Source organism: Lonchura striata, chromosome 13 (genome assembly GCF_050655825.1).
Source record: "Lonchura striata isolate lonStrDom1 chromosome 13, ASM5065582v1, whole genome shotgun sequence".
Classification (NCBI taxonomy): Eukaryota; Metazoa; Chordata; class Aves; order Passeriformes; family Estrildidae; genus Lonchura; species Lonchura striata.
Genome location: NC_140715.1, coordinates 3,049,215 through 3,066,867, shown reverse-complemented (window position 1 = coordinate 3,066,867; position 17,653 = coordinate 3,049,215). Strand labels below are relative to the sequence as shown.

At 49.8% G+C, this 17,653-nt stretch overlaps 1 protein-coding gene and 1 long non-coding RNA gene across 5 annotated transcripts in view; one reads left to right on the top strand and one right to left on the bottom strand.

Annotated features, from left to right (window-relative positions):
- Nucleotides 1-3,992: 3,992 nt before the first annotated feature.
- Nucleotides 3,993-6,467, bottom strand: LOC146766109 (uncharacterized). The gene is made up of 2 exons (XR_014958252.1): nt 5,646-6,467; nt 3,993-5,424 (listed from the first exon to the last, which is right to left on the bottom strand). It is a non-coding gene; the product is annotated as an uncharacterized LOC146766109 (long non-coding RNA).
- An 80-nt stretch (nt 6,468-6,547) lies between these two features.
- The window catches only part of FBXW11 (F-box and WD repeat domain containing 11), a 68,136-nt gene continuing 57,030 nt past the window's right edge, over nt 6,548-17,653 (top strand). Inside the window, exons 1-3 of one of the 4 annotated variants that reach the window (XM_077786723.2) lie at nt 6,552-6,691; nt 14,745-14,824; nt 17,143-17,248. Coding sequence is in view for 2 of the 4 variants with exons in the window: in XM_021544865.3 (XP_021400540.1) it covers nt 6,647-6,691 (45 nt within the window). In the remaining 2 variants the exon portion in view is untranslated. Of the gene's footprint in view, nt 6,692-14,744; nt 14,825-17,142; nt 17,249-17,653 lie in introns of all 4 variants that reach the window. The other 3 variants (XM_021544866.3, XM_021544865.3, XM_021544864.3) reach the window with 3 other exon arrangements.

Sequence of the window (17,653 nt, the reverse complement as noted above, 5' to 3'; positions counted from 1 at the left end):
AATTTGTGAAGGACATCATTAATATTTGGGCTTTTAAAGGATGCTTTAAATCTCCTCTCAGGAGGTGTTGCTTAGCTGAGATTCTCTGGCCAAGACTGAGCCTCCACCTTCCATGGAACAGCAAGATTTGGGTGCAAGGCTCTTGGTTGCTGTCACACTTGGGTTTGTGCAGAGTTCCTGGGGATTGAGACTTCTAAGTTTGTGCTCTGCCTCACACAGTCTCTGATCTTAGCTGTGGCAGGTGGGACAGCCTGGCTTGTTCTCTGGATTCCCAAAGTTTGGACATGGGAGGTTTCTGCTGGAGCAGACATAAAAGTGATGCACAGATCTCACACTGTGTGTGACCCAGGTACACAAAAGTGATACTGTCCAGCTCTTGGTGTAGATAAAGGCATCAAGGTGAGCTCAGCACTAAATTGAAAGTACAAAAATAATCCCTTCAGTTGGTGGTCAGGGGAAGCTCCTGCCTGCAGAGAACTGTTCTGCAGTCTCCCCACTTGGTGCAGCCAGGCACATGAGTGTGTATTGCTTAATAAAATCCCAAATATTTCTCCGTTGACCCTTTACTGGCAGCACCAAGCCTGGTTTCTGCTCTCCAGTTGTGCAATCCCAAGAGGAAGCAGCGAGGCATGGCTGCTGTGGAGAGATGCCCAGAGTTCTCCTCTGCTGTCACAGCCTGCTTGGAAGCTGCTTTCCCCATGGAGCTTGGCTGGTTCCTGGCTCTTCCCCTGCACGTTTCAGTGAGAGCACAGCTGTGTCTGGGTGGCTGCGTGTGCTGGGTCCCCTCAGTGCCTGGCACCTGGAATTCTCCCAGCAGCTCCTCCCCCATGGAAGGATGAGGCCCCTGGAGAGAGACATGGTGAAACTTCTTTTCAGCTGCCAGGATCAGGTCACTGGGTCCCTTTCACCTTCAGAAAGCAGCTCTGTTGTGGCCTGGCTTTTGTTCCAGATGCACTCAGGTTGCTCTGTATCCAAAAATGCCTTTTTTCACATTGAATATTGCAGAGCATCAGGTGGATTTTCCCTGCCCTGTCCAGGTGGGCATCACCTGGCAGGGTTCCCGTCCAGGAGTGTCAACTGCCTCCAGCACATGGGATTGCTGCTGGAATTGGGAAGGGAGTTTGATGGGGCCATGTTTGGGCACTTCCAGCAGGTTTGGGATTGGAAGCCGGGCAGGATTGGTGGTTTTCTGCTGGAGAATGACTGTTTTCACAGAAGGGATCTAATCTTGGTTATCTGGAACTGAGAGAAAAAGAGTCACTTCCAGGATGTCACATGGAGTTGCTTCTGTGCACGATGGAGAGGCCCTATCCCTGTGTGCTCCTGGGTTTGGATGTGGGGCTGGAGGCTCCTTGTCATGGATCATCAGCTCCTTCTGGCTGCCTGAAGGTTTTTTGCCTTGTGCCAAAGGCTTCAGCTTTTCTGAAAGCTCCAGCTGTGAGTGCCTCCTCCCCTCGGGAATACCTGAAATTTGGGGTGTCTGTGTGGTGAGGCCACCCTGCTCCCTCTGCATTCCCTGCTCGGTTTCCAGCTGGCACTGCGTGCTCAGATATTCCGATAATGCTCTTCTGAAATGCTCCTTTTTGTCTGGCTGTAATTAAAGCCAGAATTTGCCCTTTCTGAGTTGTTATTTCGGGAGCTGGAGCCCCGCCTGTGCTGTTGTCACTCGTGGGCTACAAATGCCATTGTCCCGGGCAGCCGGGCCCGGCCGGTGGCGCTGGAGGCAGCTCTGGAATTTCACTCCGCTATTTTTAGTCAGTGGTGAAAAACTGCTCTTCCAACACTTTTGAATCGCTGTCAGTGCTTAAATAAACCAAAGGGCAGGTCCTGCCTGTTGTAAAGAGCGGGATGAGGAGGTGACCTGGAGCTGCTGCAGGGCTGAGCTGGGAATGGATGAGGTGGGGGAGCCCCAGCCCTGCCTGGGCTGTGAGAAGGCAGCAATGTCTGACCTCTCACAGCCCTGTCACAGCCAGGCCACTGCCCTGCCACAGCCCTGCCAGAGCTCTGCCAGAGCTCTGCCACAGCCACCTGCCTGCCCCTCTGTGCAGGTGTCCCATGGTCACTGCTATGGTGAGGTGGCTCTGGGCTCCTTGCTCATCTCACTGTGCCCCTTTTGGGGTCAGTTCTCCCCCCTTCCCTCTGTGTCCCCAGGTGTCCCCATTGGCTCTGCCATAGCTGCAGCCCTGTGGCTGTGCCCTGTGTGCAGCTCTGCTCTCCCCAAAGCCACCACAGGGCCCACCCTGGACATGGCAACTCTTGGACAGCTGGGATGGAGGCAGGAGCTGCTGAAGGACCTCTGTAAGTCCAGGTGAATGTCCCTTGTGTGGGACTCTCCCCTTCCACCCAGCCACCTCCAGAGCTGTGAGACAAAAGCTCTTGCTCACCAGTTTCTCCTTTTCAGTTCCAGGGCAGGAGTTTCCTGAGAAGCTGCTTCACCTGTTTGGCCACCAGGTTCCCACATCGGCACAAACTCCTCCCCAGCTAAGGGATCCCAACAGCTGAGTTTTCCTGCCTGGCTGTGCCCTGCCATGTGCCTGGAGAAGCCCAGGTGGCTGCTTTGGCTCCCTGCTTAGGCTCCAGGACTTGCTTGGAGTAGGGAACCTTCAAATCAGCTCCTGGGATCTCCAGGTCCCCCTGAGTTGCTCTGCTGCCAGCCTGTGGAGGTCAGAGAGGCAATTGCTCCTGGAAGGACCCTGGTGACACTGGGCTTGTCTGGGCTGTGCAGCTGCCAGGGAACTTGGCCAGCTCCAGAACAGCCCAGTGTGGGAGGATGTCAAGAGAAATAGTTCAGCTCATTATCCAGAAAAGATGTAGTGAGACAAAATGCAGTGGTGTCACTCCCAAAATCCTGCCCCAGGAGTGCTGTGGTGGTGCCAGGACATGTGAGACACAGACAGAGCCGGTGTGGGAATTGTGGTGGAGATGACCAGGGAGCAAATCCTTCCCTGGGACAATGAGTGGACAGAGAACATGGACTGAACCATTGGCTGAGTTCCAGTGGAGTCAGCCCAGGGGGATGGAGGTTTCCAGGGTTTTTCTAAGCACAGGATTACTTTTGCTTTGATACAGCAAGGCTGAGGTGGCCCTCAAGGAATCCCTGCCCTGTTGCACAAAATGGAGATATCTCCGGGTTGGTGGTGCTGGGACTTTCCCTTCCACCTCCCCCCCGCCATCCTCATCCTCACAGGAAAACTGGCAGAGCAAGTTCTCTGGGACGGAGCTGCCCCAACTCTCTGCTGTGCCTCCACCTGAACAGGGGCCTAATTAGCACTAATTAGCAGCTGTGACCCTGCGTGGCAGCTGTGCAGATGTATGACACAGATCTGTCACACAGTGGTACAGCCTTGTCTGAGCAGGGCACACCCAGAGACTGCTCCTCAAATTGCTGCAGCCAGGTAGGCATGGGAATATTGTGCTTGACTCATGGAAACATTTAGGGAGGAAAAGACCTCCAAGACTGAGTCCAAGCCACGGCCAACGCCCATCTTGTCCCCAGCCCAGAGCACTCAGTGCCAGCTCCAGCCTTTCCCTGGACACCTCCAGGGATGGGCACTCCAAACCTCCCTGAGCAGCTCCTCCCAATCCCTGAGCCCCCTTTCCATGGGGAAATTCCTGCTACTGCCCACCCTGAGCCTGCCCTGGCCCAGCCTGAGGCCGTTCCCTCTCCTCCTGTCCCTGTTCCCTGGGGCAGAGCCCGACCCCCCGGCTGTCCCCTCCTGTCAGGAGCTGTGCAGAGCCACAAGGTCCCCCTGAGCCTCCTTTGCTCCAGGCTGAGCCCCTTCCCAGCTCCCTCAGCCTCTCCTGGGGCTCCAGCCCCTTCCCAGCTCCCTCAGCCTCTCCTGGGGCTCCAGTCCCTTCCCAGCTCCCTCAGCTGCTCCTCCTGGGACTGACTCTTTCCCAGTGAGTTTCTATCTCAGAATAAATTTATCAAAACCTGTTTTTTAATCTTATTATGCCTTGAACATGTTGCTCAGTCCTCATGAAGTTTTAAGTTGTCAGTTGGTCAGAAACAATTTTAATTTACAGGTACAGAGATTGATATCCCCACTCCTGCTTTCCTCGGTGTTCCACACTAAAGGCAAAACATTTGATGTTTTTATGATGCTTTCCTTAATTAATTTCTATGTATTTCTCCTTCTCTCACATCATAGGAATTGCTTTTACCACACCATTAAGAGCAGATTACAGGAACTCCATTTCCATCTGACTCCTCCTGCCAGAATGAGACCCATCCTGCTGTGCAACATGCATTGCTGTGGTGCAGGAACCCTTGGAGCTGCTGTGATGGCAACATTTATTTACCCTTTGTGCAAATTAATGGAAGATTTTCCCTCTCTTTTTTCTCTTTGCCCTGGGAATCCTTCCCATACTCAGAACACCAGGTTGTGCTTTGGAAAGCACCAGGATTGCTGTGCTGTCAGCAAACCCCTGCCCTGGGTATATTTAGACTGAGACATGCTGATTTTTTACTTTGGTGTCCCAAACAAATCTCTGCTGCCTTGGTTGATGTCCAGAACCAATGGCTGATCGCAGGGACAGAATGGAGCTGGATTTTGTCCCACCTTTCTCAGTGACACCTGTGTGGGGGTGTTACACAATGGGTCTAATTCCACCTGCAAGTCCTTCCTTAGGGGTTGTGATGGGAAGGGGGGGAAGGATCCAACTCAGCTGCCAGGGGGGGCAGGTTTGGGCAGGAAAGGGTGGATTTTCCATGGCAATGGGGCATCAGGGTGAGGGGCAGTGCTGCTGTGGGTGGCCTCACTTTGGGGCAGGGGCATCTCTGGGTTTGGCTTTGTCCCCATAGATGGAAATGGGGCAGCTTTTGGGGCACAGCCATTTGTCGTCCCCAGGCTGTGAGCAGAAGCAGGGAGGGAGGGCCATTTGCAGCTCTTGCTTTACCTTTTAAATGCTCTAGAAAGGGTTTAGACCTCACGGTAAGTATTGTTCTAAGTCATTTTGAGTGGATGAAGGACATTTCTGCTGATGCCAATGTCCTGTGGAGCAGGTGAGCTGTCAGTAAGAAAGGACTTTGCACCATTTCCATTTGTTCATCCTCCATCTCTTCTACATTTGGCAGAGATTTGAACAGGTAACAGACAAAAATGCTTAGCAGGGAGTTCCAGGTCCATTTTCACAGCAAGCCCAATGCTGTGCTGTCACAGCACGCTGCTGCTTAGGACAGATTTGCATCCAATTTCCAATGCCTACGGCTGCACTTGGTCCCTGCTGCCGGTCAGAGGGCAGCCTGAGTGGCCTTGGTCCCCAAAGCACCTGAGCTCTGGACGGCTGCTGGATGCTCCGGGGCTCCTGTGGCAGAGGCAGCTTGCCAGCAGGATCTACACCCTAAAGGCTGAATAAGTTGCTCATTGCCAAGGGTTGAGGTCAGCTGCGTGGAAATGCCCAGTGGTGCCAGCAAGACCAGGCCTAAGGCACAGATTAGGATTTATTAAACTGAACTGTTTATGAAGCAGACAGTACAACGTGCAGAGCCCACAGAATCCCAGAATGGTTTGGGCTGGAAGGGGCCTTAAAGCCCATCCCATCCCACCCCTGCCATGGCAGGGACACCTCCCACTGCTCCCAGCCCCGTCCAGCCTGGCCTTGGGCACTGCCGGACCCAGGGCAGCCCCAGCCGCTCTGGGCACCTGTGCCAGGCACGGAGGGAGCGATGGAGGCGAGTCTCCCGGGCGCTTTCCAAGCTTTCCGTCCCCCAGCATCCAGCACCAAGCCCGCCCTGGCCCTTCCCACACGGATCGACCCCGGCAGCGCGGGACAGGCCCCGGCCCTCTGCCGTCCCTCGGAGGCGCTGCCCGCCGCTGCTGCTCCATTCCCGTTCCCGTTCCCATTCCCTTTCCCGCTCCCGTTTTCTCTCCCTTTTCCTGTTCCCATTCCTATTCCCGCTCCCTTTCCCGCCCCCCTTTCCTCTTCCCATTTCCATTCCCGTTCCCGCTCCCATTCCCCTTTCCTGTTCCTGTTCCCCTTTCCCGTTCCCTTTCTCGATCCCTTTCCCGCTCCCGCTCCCGCTCCCTTTCCCCTTTCCTGTTCCCGTTCCCGCTCCCGTTCCCCTTTCCTGTTCCCGTTCCCCTTTCCCGTTCCCTTTCCCGCTCCCCTTTCCTGTTCCCGTTCCCGTTCCCGCTCCCGTTCCCCTTTCCTGTTCCCGTTCCCCTTTCCCATTCCCTTTCCCGCTCCCATTCCCGCTCCCGTTCCCCTTTCCCGTTCCCGTTTCCCCGCTCCGTTTCCCGCTCCCGTTCCCGTTCCCCTTTCCCATTCCCTTTCCCGCTCCCATTTCCGCTCCCGTTCCCCTTTCCCGTTCCCGTTTCCCCGCTCCGTTTCCCGCTCCCATTCCCGTTCCCGCTCCCTTTCCCGCTCCCCTGCGGGCCCCTCACGCCGCGCCCCGGCCCCGCCCCTCCCCTCCCGGCATCCCCCGCGCGCCGCCCGTGCCCAATGGTCAGCGCGGAGCCGCCCCGGGGGCGGGGCCAGGCGCGTCGGGGCCACGCCCCTTCCGCGAGCGCCGTGACGTCACGGCGGGCGCAGCGCGCGTGCGCGGGCGCGCGGCGGGGGCGGGCGGGCCGCGGCGGGGCCTGGCGGGCGCGGGGCGGCGGCGGGGCCGGGCCGGGCGGGCGGGCGGAGCGGAGCGGCCGCCGCGATGGAGCCCGACTCGGTCATCGAGGACAAGACCATCGAGCTCATGGTGAGTCGCCCCCGGCCCCCGCGCACACCCTCCCGGGCCCTCTCGCCCCCCCCGGCTCAGGCCCCGCCGGCGCGCCCGGCCCGCGGGGTCCGGCGCCGCCTCCGCGGGGCTGTGCCGGGCCCGTGCCGGCCCCGCGGGGCGATCCGCTCGCTCCCGCCTCCGCCGCGCTCCCGCGGCCCGCCCGGGGCGCCACGAGCGCCTGCGTTTCATTGGAAATAAATAAATAACTACAATGAACCTGGCGGGAGGCAGGGCCCGGCCGGGGCACGAACCGAAAGCGAAATGCCCCGGGCGGGACGGCTCCGGCTCCAGCCCCTCCCCGGGCCGGCCGGAGCCCTCCGCGCCCCCGGGGGCGGATCAGACCCCGCCGGGGAGCCTCGGGGCCCCGGGCCGGGGCAGCACCGGTGCTGCAGCTCCGGTCCAGCACACTCGGAATTACCTAACGAGACCTAATTGGTGTATTGGTTATACTCCTAATTAACGCTTACACCGCTAATTTCGCGTTAGTGGAGAGGCATCCAGGTGGGAGCAGTAGAAAGAGGTGCTGAATTTTTTTTTTTTTTACTATAAGCAAATTAGATCTCTATAGGCAAATGGAGACTCCTCGTTTTACTGCATTAGGCGTGAATAAAATTAAATTAGGAGTAGGGAGAGAATAGTAGTCGGTAAATATCTTCTAATTTATTTGTTAGAAGCATAATTGCTTTTTCTCCTAAGTGTAATTTGCTCTCACATACAGAATTTCATACAGTTCTCCAGAACTGAGGGGCAAAATGCAAATAATTTCCCTTTAATGCACTCTGAAGGTGAGCTGGGTTCAGTGGAGACATAAATGTGTTTTTTAGCGAGTTGAGTTGTTGCTAAACTACCTGATCCAGAAAATACGAACTTTCTTCAAGTGTGCTATCTGGTCTCAAAAAGCAGAAATAAAATGAGAAAGAAAAAGAGGAACGTAGAAAGCCTTTGTGTATCTTTCATTAATGTTACTGGTCACTGAGGGCAGGGGCTTAAAAGCCGTTCCTAGGGAGCCTCCTCCCCTGGTGCTGTGGTCTCACACTTGCCCTGGGGGGCATCAGAGCCATCAGTGCCCTTAGCAGGGAGGACAAGGCTTGGCAGCTTTGTGGGGATCCAGCTCAGGGCCAGCCACCCTGAGAGATGCCTCCTAAATTCCTGGGAATTGGGCTCTGGTTTTTTCCTTCCGTGGAACAGTCACCAACACTCCTCTGCTTTGAGTTCTGTGAGTTGCTCAGGTAGCATTTGGAGCTGGAAGGTTTGGCTCCCTCAACTTTCAAAAACCGCTTTTCCATGTTTTCGCAAGTGCTCTCCCATTTTAGTCTCTCCTCTTTGCGGCCAGGTTGTATCAGGAGGAAGCAAATGGGACTTTTGCTGATGAGTGTTGTATCCTCCACTTGCTGGAGCCGGGAAATGTGCTAATCCGTGCAAATATCTGTGGAGTTAATAGGAGTTTTAGTATGTAGTAGGAGGTTTTAGACATACACTTTTCTCTCTTTCATAAGAAACTGATAAATATAAAAATTGAGTGAGATGAACAATTAATTCTGTGGTTGCCAGGAGAAGATGGTATACAATGTATAAATGGTTTACAATGTAGTTGAATTTAATGTTAACCTTAGTGGAGGCTTGCACAAGATCACTTATGTTTGAGTGGAGATGTTTCCCTAAAAGCATTGAAAATCACTCCTAAATGCAGATGTGGAGGTTTTGCCTTCTGATGTGGTGCAGAAGGGGAGATTCGCCAGGAGATTGGTTTGAATCCACAGGGCAGAAGCTGTTTGGGCTGAGTTCCCTGTTGGGAATTTCTTTGTGATCTGGAAACGTGGGAGTTGGTGCTGTGGGAAACATCCCAAACCCAGGATCTTCCCTGCCTGGCAGACTTGGGGGGATGCTGCTCTTTTTAAGAGTGTTCCACATTCCTAAAAGATGTTTGATACCTCTTCTTGATCAGGGAGATGGGGTTTGGTGCATTGCTTCCTTCCAGTGCCAGGGATGAATCTGTAGTAAATACAGGAGCAAATGTGTGATCTGAAAGTTCTGAGGAGCAAATACACTGTAATTCTGAGGGGCTGATAAACAAGAGGTTATGTGTCAACATGTTAATTGCATATAAGTTTCAGAACATGCTGCTCTAGCCCTGAACTGTGCCTTCCCGGATTGATCATTTGCATTTATTTAAAGGAAAATCAGTCATGGAAATAATACTGTTCTATTTTTAAGGCTGGAATCTCAGATAAATATTTCAAAGTTTCAGAGTGACAACTTTGATTTGCTGTGTGAAGTTTTAGTGAGTATTCCCAAGCCACTGTGTCCCTCAGATCAGCTGAACTCTTCCCGTGCTGTATGCTGCTTCTGTGGATGCTGTCCTTAGTCATTCCCAGGGGGATGAGCATTGAGTGATGCCATTCACAGCTTCCACGTGCAGGTGGTGCCCACCTGTATGGGTGGGATACCCCCGAGGTTAGCTGGGACTGACTGGTTTGCCCAGGCTGAGGCTCCCTGTGTCTGGCAGGGCTGGGGCTGGTTCAGTCGTGGGCTCAGGGAAATGCTGGGTGTCAGCAGGCGGCTGAGGAGTGAGGAGGTAATCCAGAACAGATGGAGGACCACTCATTGAAAGGGCTCGTTCTGCCCCTGGTTTTGGTTTTCTCAGTGAAATTAGATAACTGTGACCTTTTTGCTCTTTTGAAGAACCAACTGCAATGCTTTGTGAAATAAGTTTTGTTACCTGCAGATCAGAGTTGTGTATAAAATCTGTGTTCAGTTGCATCAACCCTGTGATTTGCATTTACCTTCAATATGTGCTAAAAGCCTGTTCTTAATTTTCCCAGGAAGCTTTCCATAATTGTTATTTAGTGTTACCAGCAGCTTTCACAGTGTGAGGGGGTTAGCTGCTTAGGTTGTTGTAACAGAATACATCAGTGTGGCACGTAGTTTGGGAGGCCTTTTATACATTTATTGGTGAGCTGTGCACTGTGAGATGTGGATGGCATAACAAAATAAATCTGCTGCTCCCAGGCTCCCGTACCCACCATGGCTCCTGAGCAGGAATCCAGCTGTGTGGAAATTCTCCCACTCACTGAGCTTATGCCCCTCATGTTTCACTGTGGCCTTGCTGCCCAAGCTGCTCAACAAACACAGGTCTCTGTGCTGGCAGGTTAAATTCAGGGTTCAGTGCTCTGTGGTAGGAGCATGAAAAGGTTTGGAAAAGGCCATGCCTGGGAATAAAATGGGCAAGGAGTTATTCACACTGCTATCATTTTTATCTTGAAGTTATATGTATGGAAATAATCTTCCTAACACATGGCCTTCAATATCTAGAATGGTTCTCTCTGGCTCTCCTAAAAGTGTCCAGTGTTTAAGTACCTCGGTAAATAATAAATGAGGAATTATAATTGAATATCTTGCCAAAAATCTGTTTCTTCTGGCAGGACTTTGATTTGAGGTGGGGGTGTTCAGTTCAGAGGTACCAGTCTGAGACGGAAGTGTTTCACACAGGCCTCCCTGAGCAGCAGCAGCTCCTGCTGTAAATCACTCCAGGGGTACTGAAGTTCCTTGGGTTACTGCAACTGGACATGGTTGTGCCTCTAAACTATTTAAAGCTCAAAGTGCAAAATAAATCCCAACATTCTGCTTGGAAGCTAAAATACAGCTGCTGTATATATAGCTCAGTAGGGCTATAGTGCTCTGGCTTTTTTCTTCCCTGTGTCAGTCATTGCAAACCAAGCAGGCAGTTGGATTTGTGGGATTTTTTTTTCACATGCTCTTGGAGGAATCCTTCAAAGAGTTGACTTTTGTAGCGACACAGATACAGGCAATGATCATCTTTGCAGCTGAAACAAAGGAGTACTGTTCTAGCTGAAATTTGACTGGTTCTTAATTGAAGCCTTGGAGTAGATGGAGTGTTAGTAAGGCATTTGTAAACCTGTGTGTAACCTTGATATGCTTTCTTCAGCAGGATAACGATCTGTTTGCTTTGCTGGTATCTTTTTTTTAATCAGCAGCTAAATGAACAGAGTTGAGAGCTGCATGTTGGACAGTGAAGCATGCAGGGTTTCATACATGGGGAAAAATGCAATGGCTGGAGCAAACAGCTAAAGAGGTGGTGGTGGGATGGATGGATTTTGAGGAAGGCACAGCCTTGGGATGAGCCTTGGGGCAGGGGATGTGAGGTGTGTGCTGCTGCCAGGTTCTGAGAATGATAGTCCCGTTTCAGAGAGTGCCTTGCACAGGAGGGAAACAAATCTGAATAGAAGACATTGCTGTGACTTTGGCAGCAGTGCAGAAAATGGGAAGGAAGAGCTTAAGAACATGAATTAGAGCAAGGCAACTGCACTTAGAACCAGTGGAGTGGTGAAAGGAGGGAGGTGGACAAAGGAGTGTGGAACCCTTTATCTTTTGGGAAGGGTTAGCGGAAGCAATGGCCTGACTGGGGAAATGAGATGGCAGAGGGAAGGAGGCTATAAAGATACAGAAGTGTGCAAAGTTATCTGAGGTTTGTGATGATGGTGGCAGTAGCCATCAGATTATTCAGGTGAAAGAAAGCTGCAGATGTGCCAGTTGTGGGGGAACTTCTGAAACTAAATTGGTTCTTAATGAAAGGAAGTTACCAATCCTTGGGGAGACTGAGCTCTGGTGTTTCACCAGAGGCATTTTATATCTCATTCCAGACTCAGAGATTTCTCACCTCACAATGCAGGTACATTTTCTGACATGACAGAGTTCTCCAAGCTCTGCCTGGTGCTGAGCTAGTGAGGTGCAGCAGAGGAAGTTCCCTGCAGCCTGGAACATGTGCAGGGCTCCTCTGGGTGAGTGTGACCAGGCAGCTTTTGGCCCCAGAGCTCTGCCTGGGGGCCAGGAGCTCCTGGAGTAAATCCCTGTCCAGGTGCCCGTGTGGATCGAGATCCTGTCTCTGCAGGCAGCTGCTGTGGGTGCAGCTGTCCTCTCTGAAGTGCTCTGGGGTTGCTGCTTTGAAAAGCCCATCTGCCTTTGCTGCGTGTCAGACAGTGCTGTCTGTGTCCCTCAGGATACAGAGCTTTGAGCACTGCTGAGATTTGGGTCACTGAGGAGTGTTGTGAGCAGCATCACAGCAAAACAGCCCGCCTTGTTACAAGCTGTACCCTCGGAGAGACCTGGGAATGTTGTTTGAAGGATGGATGTACCTTTTCATTTCATTTCATGTTTTCTAAAACACCTCTGCTGCTTGTTAAATCAACTTGTCGTGTGTGTCTGGATGTGCTGGGTTTATTGCCTTGCAATTTAGAGGTCGCTGGTGCTTTGGCATTTCCAGTTGCCCGTCCCTGGGCAGCTCGGAGTGCTTGTGCAGCAGTGTGCTCAGGGAGATTGCTGATGGCTTTCAGATGAAATGGATGTTGCAGCAAATGTGCCAATGCGAGAGCAATGATGTGTGGGAGAGAACAAGAGACTGTGCTTATGAGAGGGCTGCTCTATGAGAGGGAATTTTTCTGTTGCAGGGCAGAAAATGAATTGAAGGGAAATGAGAATATTGACTGAGTTGTTTAAATTAATGCTGATGGGTAACAATTCTTGCCTTCTAGCTTTTTCGTTGGGCGACGTCTTCTTTGTACGGATGCCACTATTTATGTTGTTACATAATCTGATTTCGTGATTTGATTTTTATGGCATCATTATTCACAGAAAATCCACTTTTTCTGGAAATTCCCTTCCTTCCCCAGTTTATTGATGTATTTATGAACTCAGTGGTGTGACATCTGACAGCCTACCCCGTTTTCCTATACCACTTCCACACATTTCCCAATACGAGCAATGCATGACCGAGAGCAGATAATGCAAAAATAACGCAATGCCATTGATGTTTTAACAACGAAAAGCACTGACTCTTTCTGAAAACTTAATTTGCTTCTCATACAGGCTAAATTAACAATGGGAACATTTCAAGGCATGTCGTTTCTTTGGTGCTTTGTTAATCCACATCCCCGCAGGACTTGCATCCTTGTACTTCCACCCCAGGAAATTAACAGTTTTGTGTGGGATCAAAGAAGAGTTTGGCTTCCTGGGCCCCTTTGTTGGATGAATACAGATGGAAATTTGTAAGATGTAGGTAGGGACCTACTTGCTAGGAATAGGGAATGGTGTGTTTTCTGGGTAAAAGGACAAAAAAAGCTTTTTGGGTCAACTTCAAGCTGGTGGCAACACTTCAGAATTTTGGTTTACTCGTTGACTTAGAGGAGAAGAGGAGAATCACTATATTTATATATATGTATGTTCAGTGTTACAAGTTTGCTCTGAGTTTCATTCTGTTGAGGAGTTCTTGAATGTGGAGTTTTGGTATAAAAGATGTGCCAATGTAAACTGTTTGCCTTTTTGAGAGGTGTGAGCTCGTGTATTTCAGGATGGTTTGCATGATGGGGCTGTTCTGAAGTCTTCCAACCTTTGCAGTGGAGCCAATTTCTGGTTTTCAGATAAAAGCACCTAAATCTCTTTGAAAATCTATACTCGGAATTTGCAAAACTTAGTAAGTTCCAGCTTGGACTTGATGGAGAATCTTGTTGGCAATTCTCTTGGGGCAGGGGAGGACTAGCCAGGGAAACTTGTTATTCATGCTGTCTCCAGCACACCAGTCCTTCTGGAGACAAAAATCAGACCTGAGCTCTTACACTTGCAAATAATGTTGAGGTTTGGCTTCCTGAAGAAGTGCCTCTCCTTCCAGCACCCTGCTGGCTCTGCAGTGACTTGGCAAATCTGTACATTTATATAATTTGATAGCTGGCTTCTTGCTGAGCTGTGTTGTATTCCGAAAATTCTGAGTCATATGCCTTGACATCCTAGCACTTTCCTTAGCAGCCTTAAAAATCATGCATTGGACATGGTACTGGGCCTACAGCGCTGCTTTGTCCTTGAAACGCTGCCCTGGGATTGACTGCCTTTGCCAGTGGCTGGAAAGCAGGAAATCACCCCGCCATGAAGATGCTCCTTTCTTTGAGGAGCTGTGGGCAGTCAGGGACAGTCCTGTTCTCATGGAAATGGTTTCTTGGCACAGCTGGAAATTGTGGCAGTTTTTCCACCCTTCTGTTAGTGGCTGGAGATTGAAATGTGGGCCACAGCAGTGGAGGCTGATGTTCAGCTCTCTGGAGGGGCTGCAGATCAGAGAGGATGAGAGGGGTGGTGATGCTTTCCTCTGGGGGTGTAGCAGCATTGTGTTCTCACTGCTGGTCGGGGAAACTCTGTAGGCCATGGCCCAAAGTTTCTGGAGCTCTTGGTGGAAGTTGCGTGGTTTGGTCTCTGTAGACTGAGCTTTCTGTTGCATGTGGAGTGTGTGTTTTCTGCAGACCACATCTTCTCTGAGGTGTCACTTTCTAGCTGCTTTAAAGTAGTCACACTCTCACTGTGCTGTGGGCAGGACTTGCTGGAGGCAGTTTTTCTCCCTGCTTAGCAAGAGGTGACAGTTTCTTGTCTTAGGAGAAGTGTACAGAATCTTACTCTCGTCTGGCTCTAGATTGTTTTCCAGAGACACAGCAGTACTGCAAATGTACTGAATACAGTGCTGTTGTTTTGATCAGGAGTGTCTTGACAACTCCATCTTTGTGCTGCAGACGTGTAAGGCAAATGAGGTCATTTTGAGCTTGGAGAAACAGGGAAATCATTGCAGTAAAGTACTTTAGAGGATGTTGCAGCCCAGGAGAACTGCATCGAGCTGTTGTGCAAACCTGTGTTCCTGGAGCAGGCCTGCAAAGTGTGAGCTGGTGGTTGAAGCTTCAGGACTCACTTTGTTATTTGTGTTGTAGCTTCTTCTGATCTTCCTTAATCTTAGCAAAACGAGCTGTACCCCAAGACACTTGTTTGGGTGACCCAGGGTAAGGGAAGGAGCAATTTCTTGTCTGTAAATGCGTTTCTCTGTCTTAGATCCACCAATCCGACAACCCCACTAACGTAGTCGGTCCCGGGCTGGGCAGGTGCCTGGGCTGCCTTGTCTCTAACAGCATTAGCAGTAATTGGGATTTCGTTCAAGAAAGAAGTAGATACACCAAGCTGAAGATGATTGGCTGCTCTCTTTTAACAGACAAGTCTGAGAAGGAAAACCCATTCGAATCCCCTTTCATTCTGGATTGGTGGATCTGAAGCCCAGAAACAAAGTTTCAGGTAAGAAGTCACCCTGTACTATATCTTGCTGCTTCTGCTTAGATGAGTTTGTCCGCACATTCAGTCCCTCGCTTTAACTGCTTCATGTCCCCCAAGTGTTAGGGCACAGGGAATCAGAGCTGAATCAGAAGGGCATGGCCAAGAGATACTGGAGGGAATTGCCAGTGTGCTGTGGAGCACAGGCCTGGGAGCACGAGGTGAACTTCTGTGTGTGCAGGAACGGGCACATTGGCTGCCGCAACCTGCTTTTGGAAGGGGAGAACAGTCTTGCTAGTGACTGCCTTGGGCTCCCCATGGAGTTCAGGGAGGTGCCAGCTCTGAGTTCAGTCCCTGTCCTCTGATGGGTCCATCAGAACTGGAGAGAACTTCTCTGGTTATTCCTAGGACAATTTCATATAGTTTTTACTGCTGAAATGCGATTTGAAATTCTGTTGTGGGCAGCACTAGGAGTCAGTGTCCCAAACCCTTCTGAGCTGTCAGTGTGAAGTTTTGGCCCAGCTGTTATGGGACAGGTGTAGGGCAGGAGTGGCAGGAGGAGCCTCACAGTGACACTGGGTTTATTTCAGAGTAGGGGAGAGCCATTGTACTTGGAGTCACATTCCTCTGAGGTTTGGGATGCCTGCAGAAGGCTTTGTCTTGAAGATGGGTTTGGAAAGTGTTTGTGTGCCTCAGGAAGGCAAGCTGGGTCCCTGGCTGTCAGGAAAATAAAATTAGTAAGTTCAGTATTGTATCTGGTGTGAATGGGAGAGCTGCACCTCCCAGTGCCCAGCTTTACTGTAAGTTGGTGCTTTGATGGACTTGACAACATATTTCTAAAGTCACTGTGAAACAATGTACCTGGATTCCTGTAAACAATAACAGCAGTAATGTTCAGCCTTTGTATGTTCTCCTTTGTAGGCAGTTACTGCAGTGAATGGTGAGGCCTCAGTATTTAACCTCCTGTAGTAGAAACTCTGTAGATGCTGTTGATCTCATGCATGGTTTTAATTCTGCGTTTGTTTTGCTGGTGTGGTATTTTGTGATGAAGTTATATTTGAATTTAATTGATAAGTACATTTATAATAAATTACTTGTGGAAAGGGTGCTGTTGTTTCCTGGTTTGATTTTTTGAGTGGTTGAATTTTATTTGGTTAGGGTGGAGAAGTCTGTTTTAGTGTGACTCTTAAATAAACCAGAGAGAGAATCTAAGGGAAATACTTACTAACCTTAGACTGACACATTTCTTGTATTCTCATCTAGTATCAAATTGAATTTGTTCCACACAGTCATCAGACTCACTTTGGAGTTAAAACTGTAAAATAATATCTTTCTGTGGAATATTTGCTGTTCAGGGTGTGCCTTTTTCTAAAATGAGAGAACAGGGAGGCAGAAGCGAACTTTAGTGATGAAAACTGAAAACAGGAAATAATTTAAAATACACTGAGCAAGGAAAAAAAGAGGAAACATAAATGAGTGCACTTGCTGATCAAGATCCTCAATGTTATTTAATATTGCTTAACTTTTGGAAATATCAGCTAGCCCTACAGCAGTAGAGCTGAGCAGGTTGGAGACTTTGCTCTTGCCTGTGTTTTGAATGTTACAGTTCAGAAAGTGCAAGGTGAGGCAGCTCTCATGGCTGTGGCAGTGTTCCTGTGCAGCCTGGGGTGTGCAACCCTGCCTGGGAGCCCTGGGTTTGTTCCTGGCAGCCCAACCTCCACAGGCATCAGAACTTGTCAAGTGTTTCCACCCTGCCTTGGCTGTTGTAGGATTTATTGTTAGCTCTGTTAGGCCTCAGCCTTGAAAACCTAAGGGTCTGAGACAGCTTTTAACATATTAGACAAGGTTCAGCCACGTTTCTTTCCTGTGTTTGACGCCCTTGCAAGTTTCTTCTGTGTGATTTGCACTGTTGGGTCTGTGTTGCCCTCTCAGGATTTGTCCGGAGCTGCTGGCTGAAGATGTCTCTAAGTCCCTGTTCTGCTGCAGGAGAGCAGAAGAAAGTGCTTTGCTTTAGAAAGGGCCTTTTTAGTGTAACACAGGGGATGTTAGTGCTGAAAGGTGTATCACACAAGTGCAGGACTTGGGCTATATGTACATGAAGGAAGCAAGGGTTAGTCTAAATGCTGTGTATTTTGGAAAATTGAGATTATTTCAGTTAATGTTCAGAGTGACTTATGCAAACATCTTGGTATTTTTTCACAGTCCTTTGTATTTTCTTGAAAATGAGCTTGCTGCATCTCACGAGTCTTACCGTGATTAATAAATTATAATGGAGTAAGATGGTTATTCTATTCAAATAAAGCATTTAATCTTCTCTCCACTGAACCCATATTCTTTTGTAGCATTGACTGTGTGTAGCAAACACGCTTTGATCTTCAGGAGCAGAGTGGGACAGCGTTATCCGTCAGCCTCCTGTGAATTCAGTGTCCTATCTAGAGCATCACTGTGGTAATAAGGAGAATTTCTCTGATCAATTCTTTTCCCTTGTCTTGCTTTAAATTTCCTGATTCCTCACTTAGTGTTTTTCCCCAAATGCAAGAGCTTATGTGAAGATCTCGAATGGCTGTTGGAAGGTTGTTCCATTGAGCAATTTTTATTGTGAATGGCAATGATTTGGCTAAATTGATTTTCCTAATGGCACTGTGACTCAGCTATTGGTTACCTATTTTTTTAAGATCTGATAACAATAAAAGAAGAGTCAAAAATTTTTCACAAATTAAAATGAGTTTTCCACTCTGTGAGTATTTATTTATGAGAAATTTGTTTTTGCATTTGTAGCTCATGGAAGGACAGAAATAAATGCAAGAGTAAATTACAGCTAAAACAACTTTGTTGACCTGGGAGTCCAGTTCT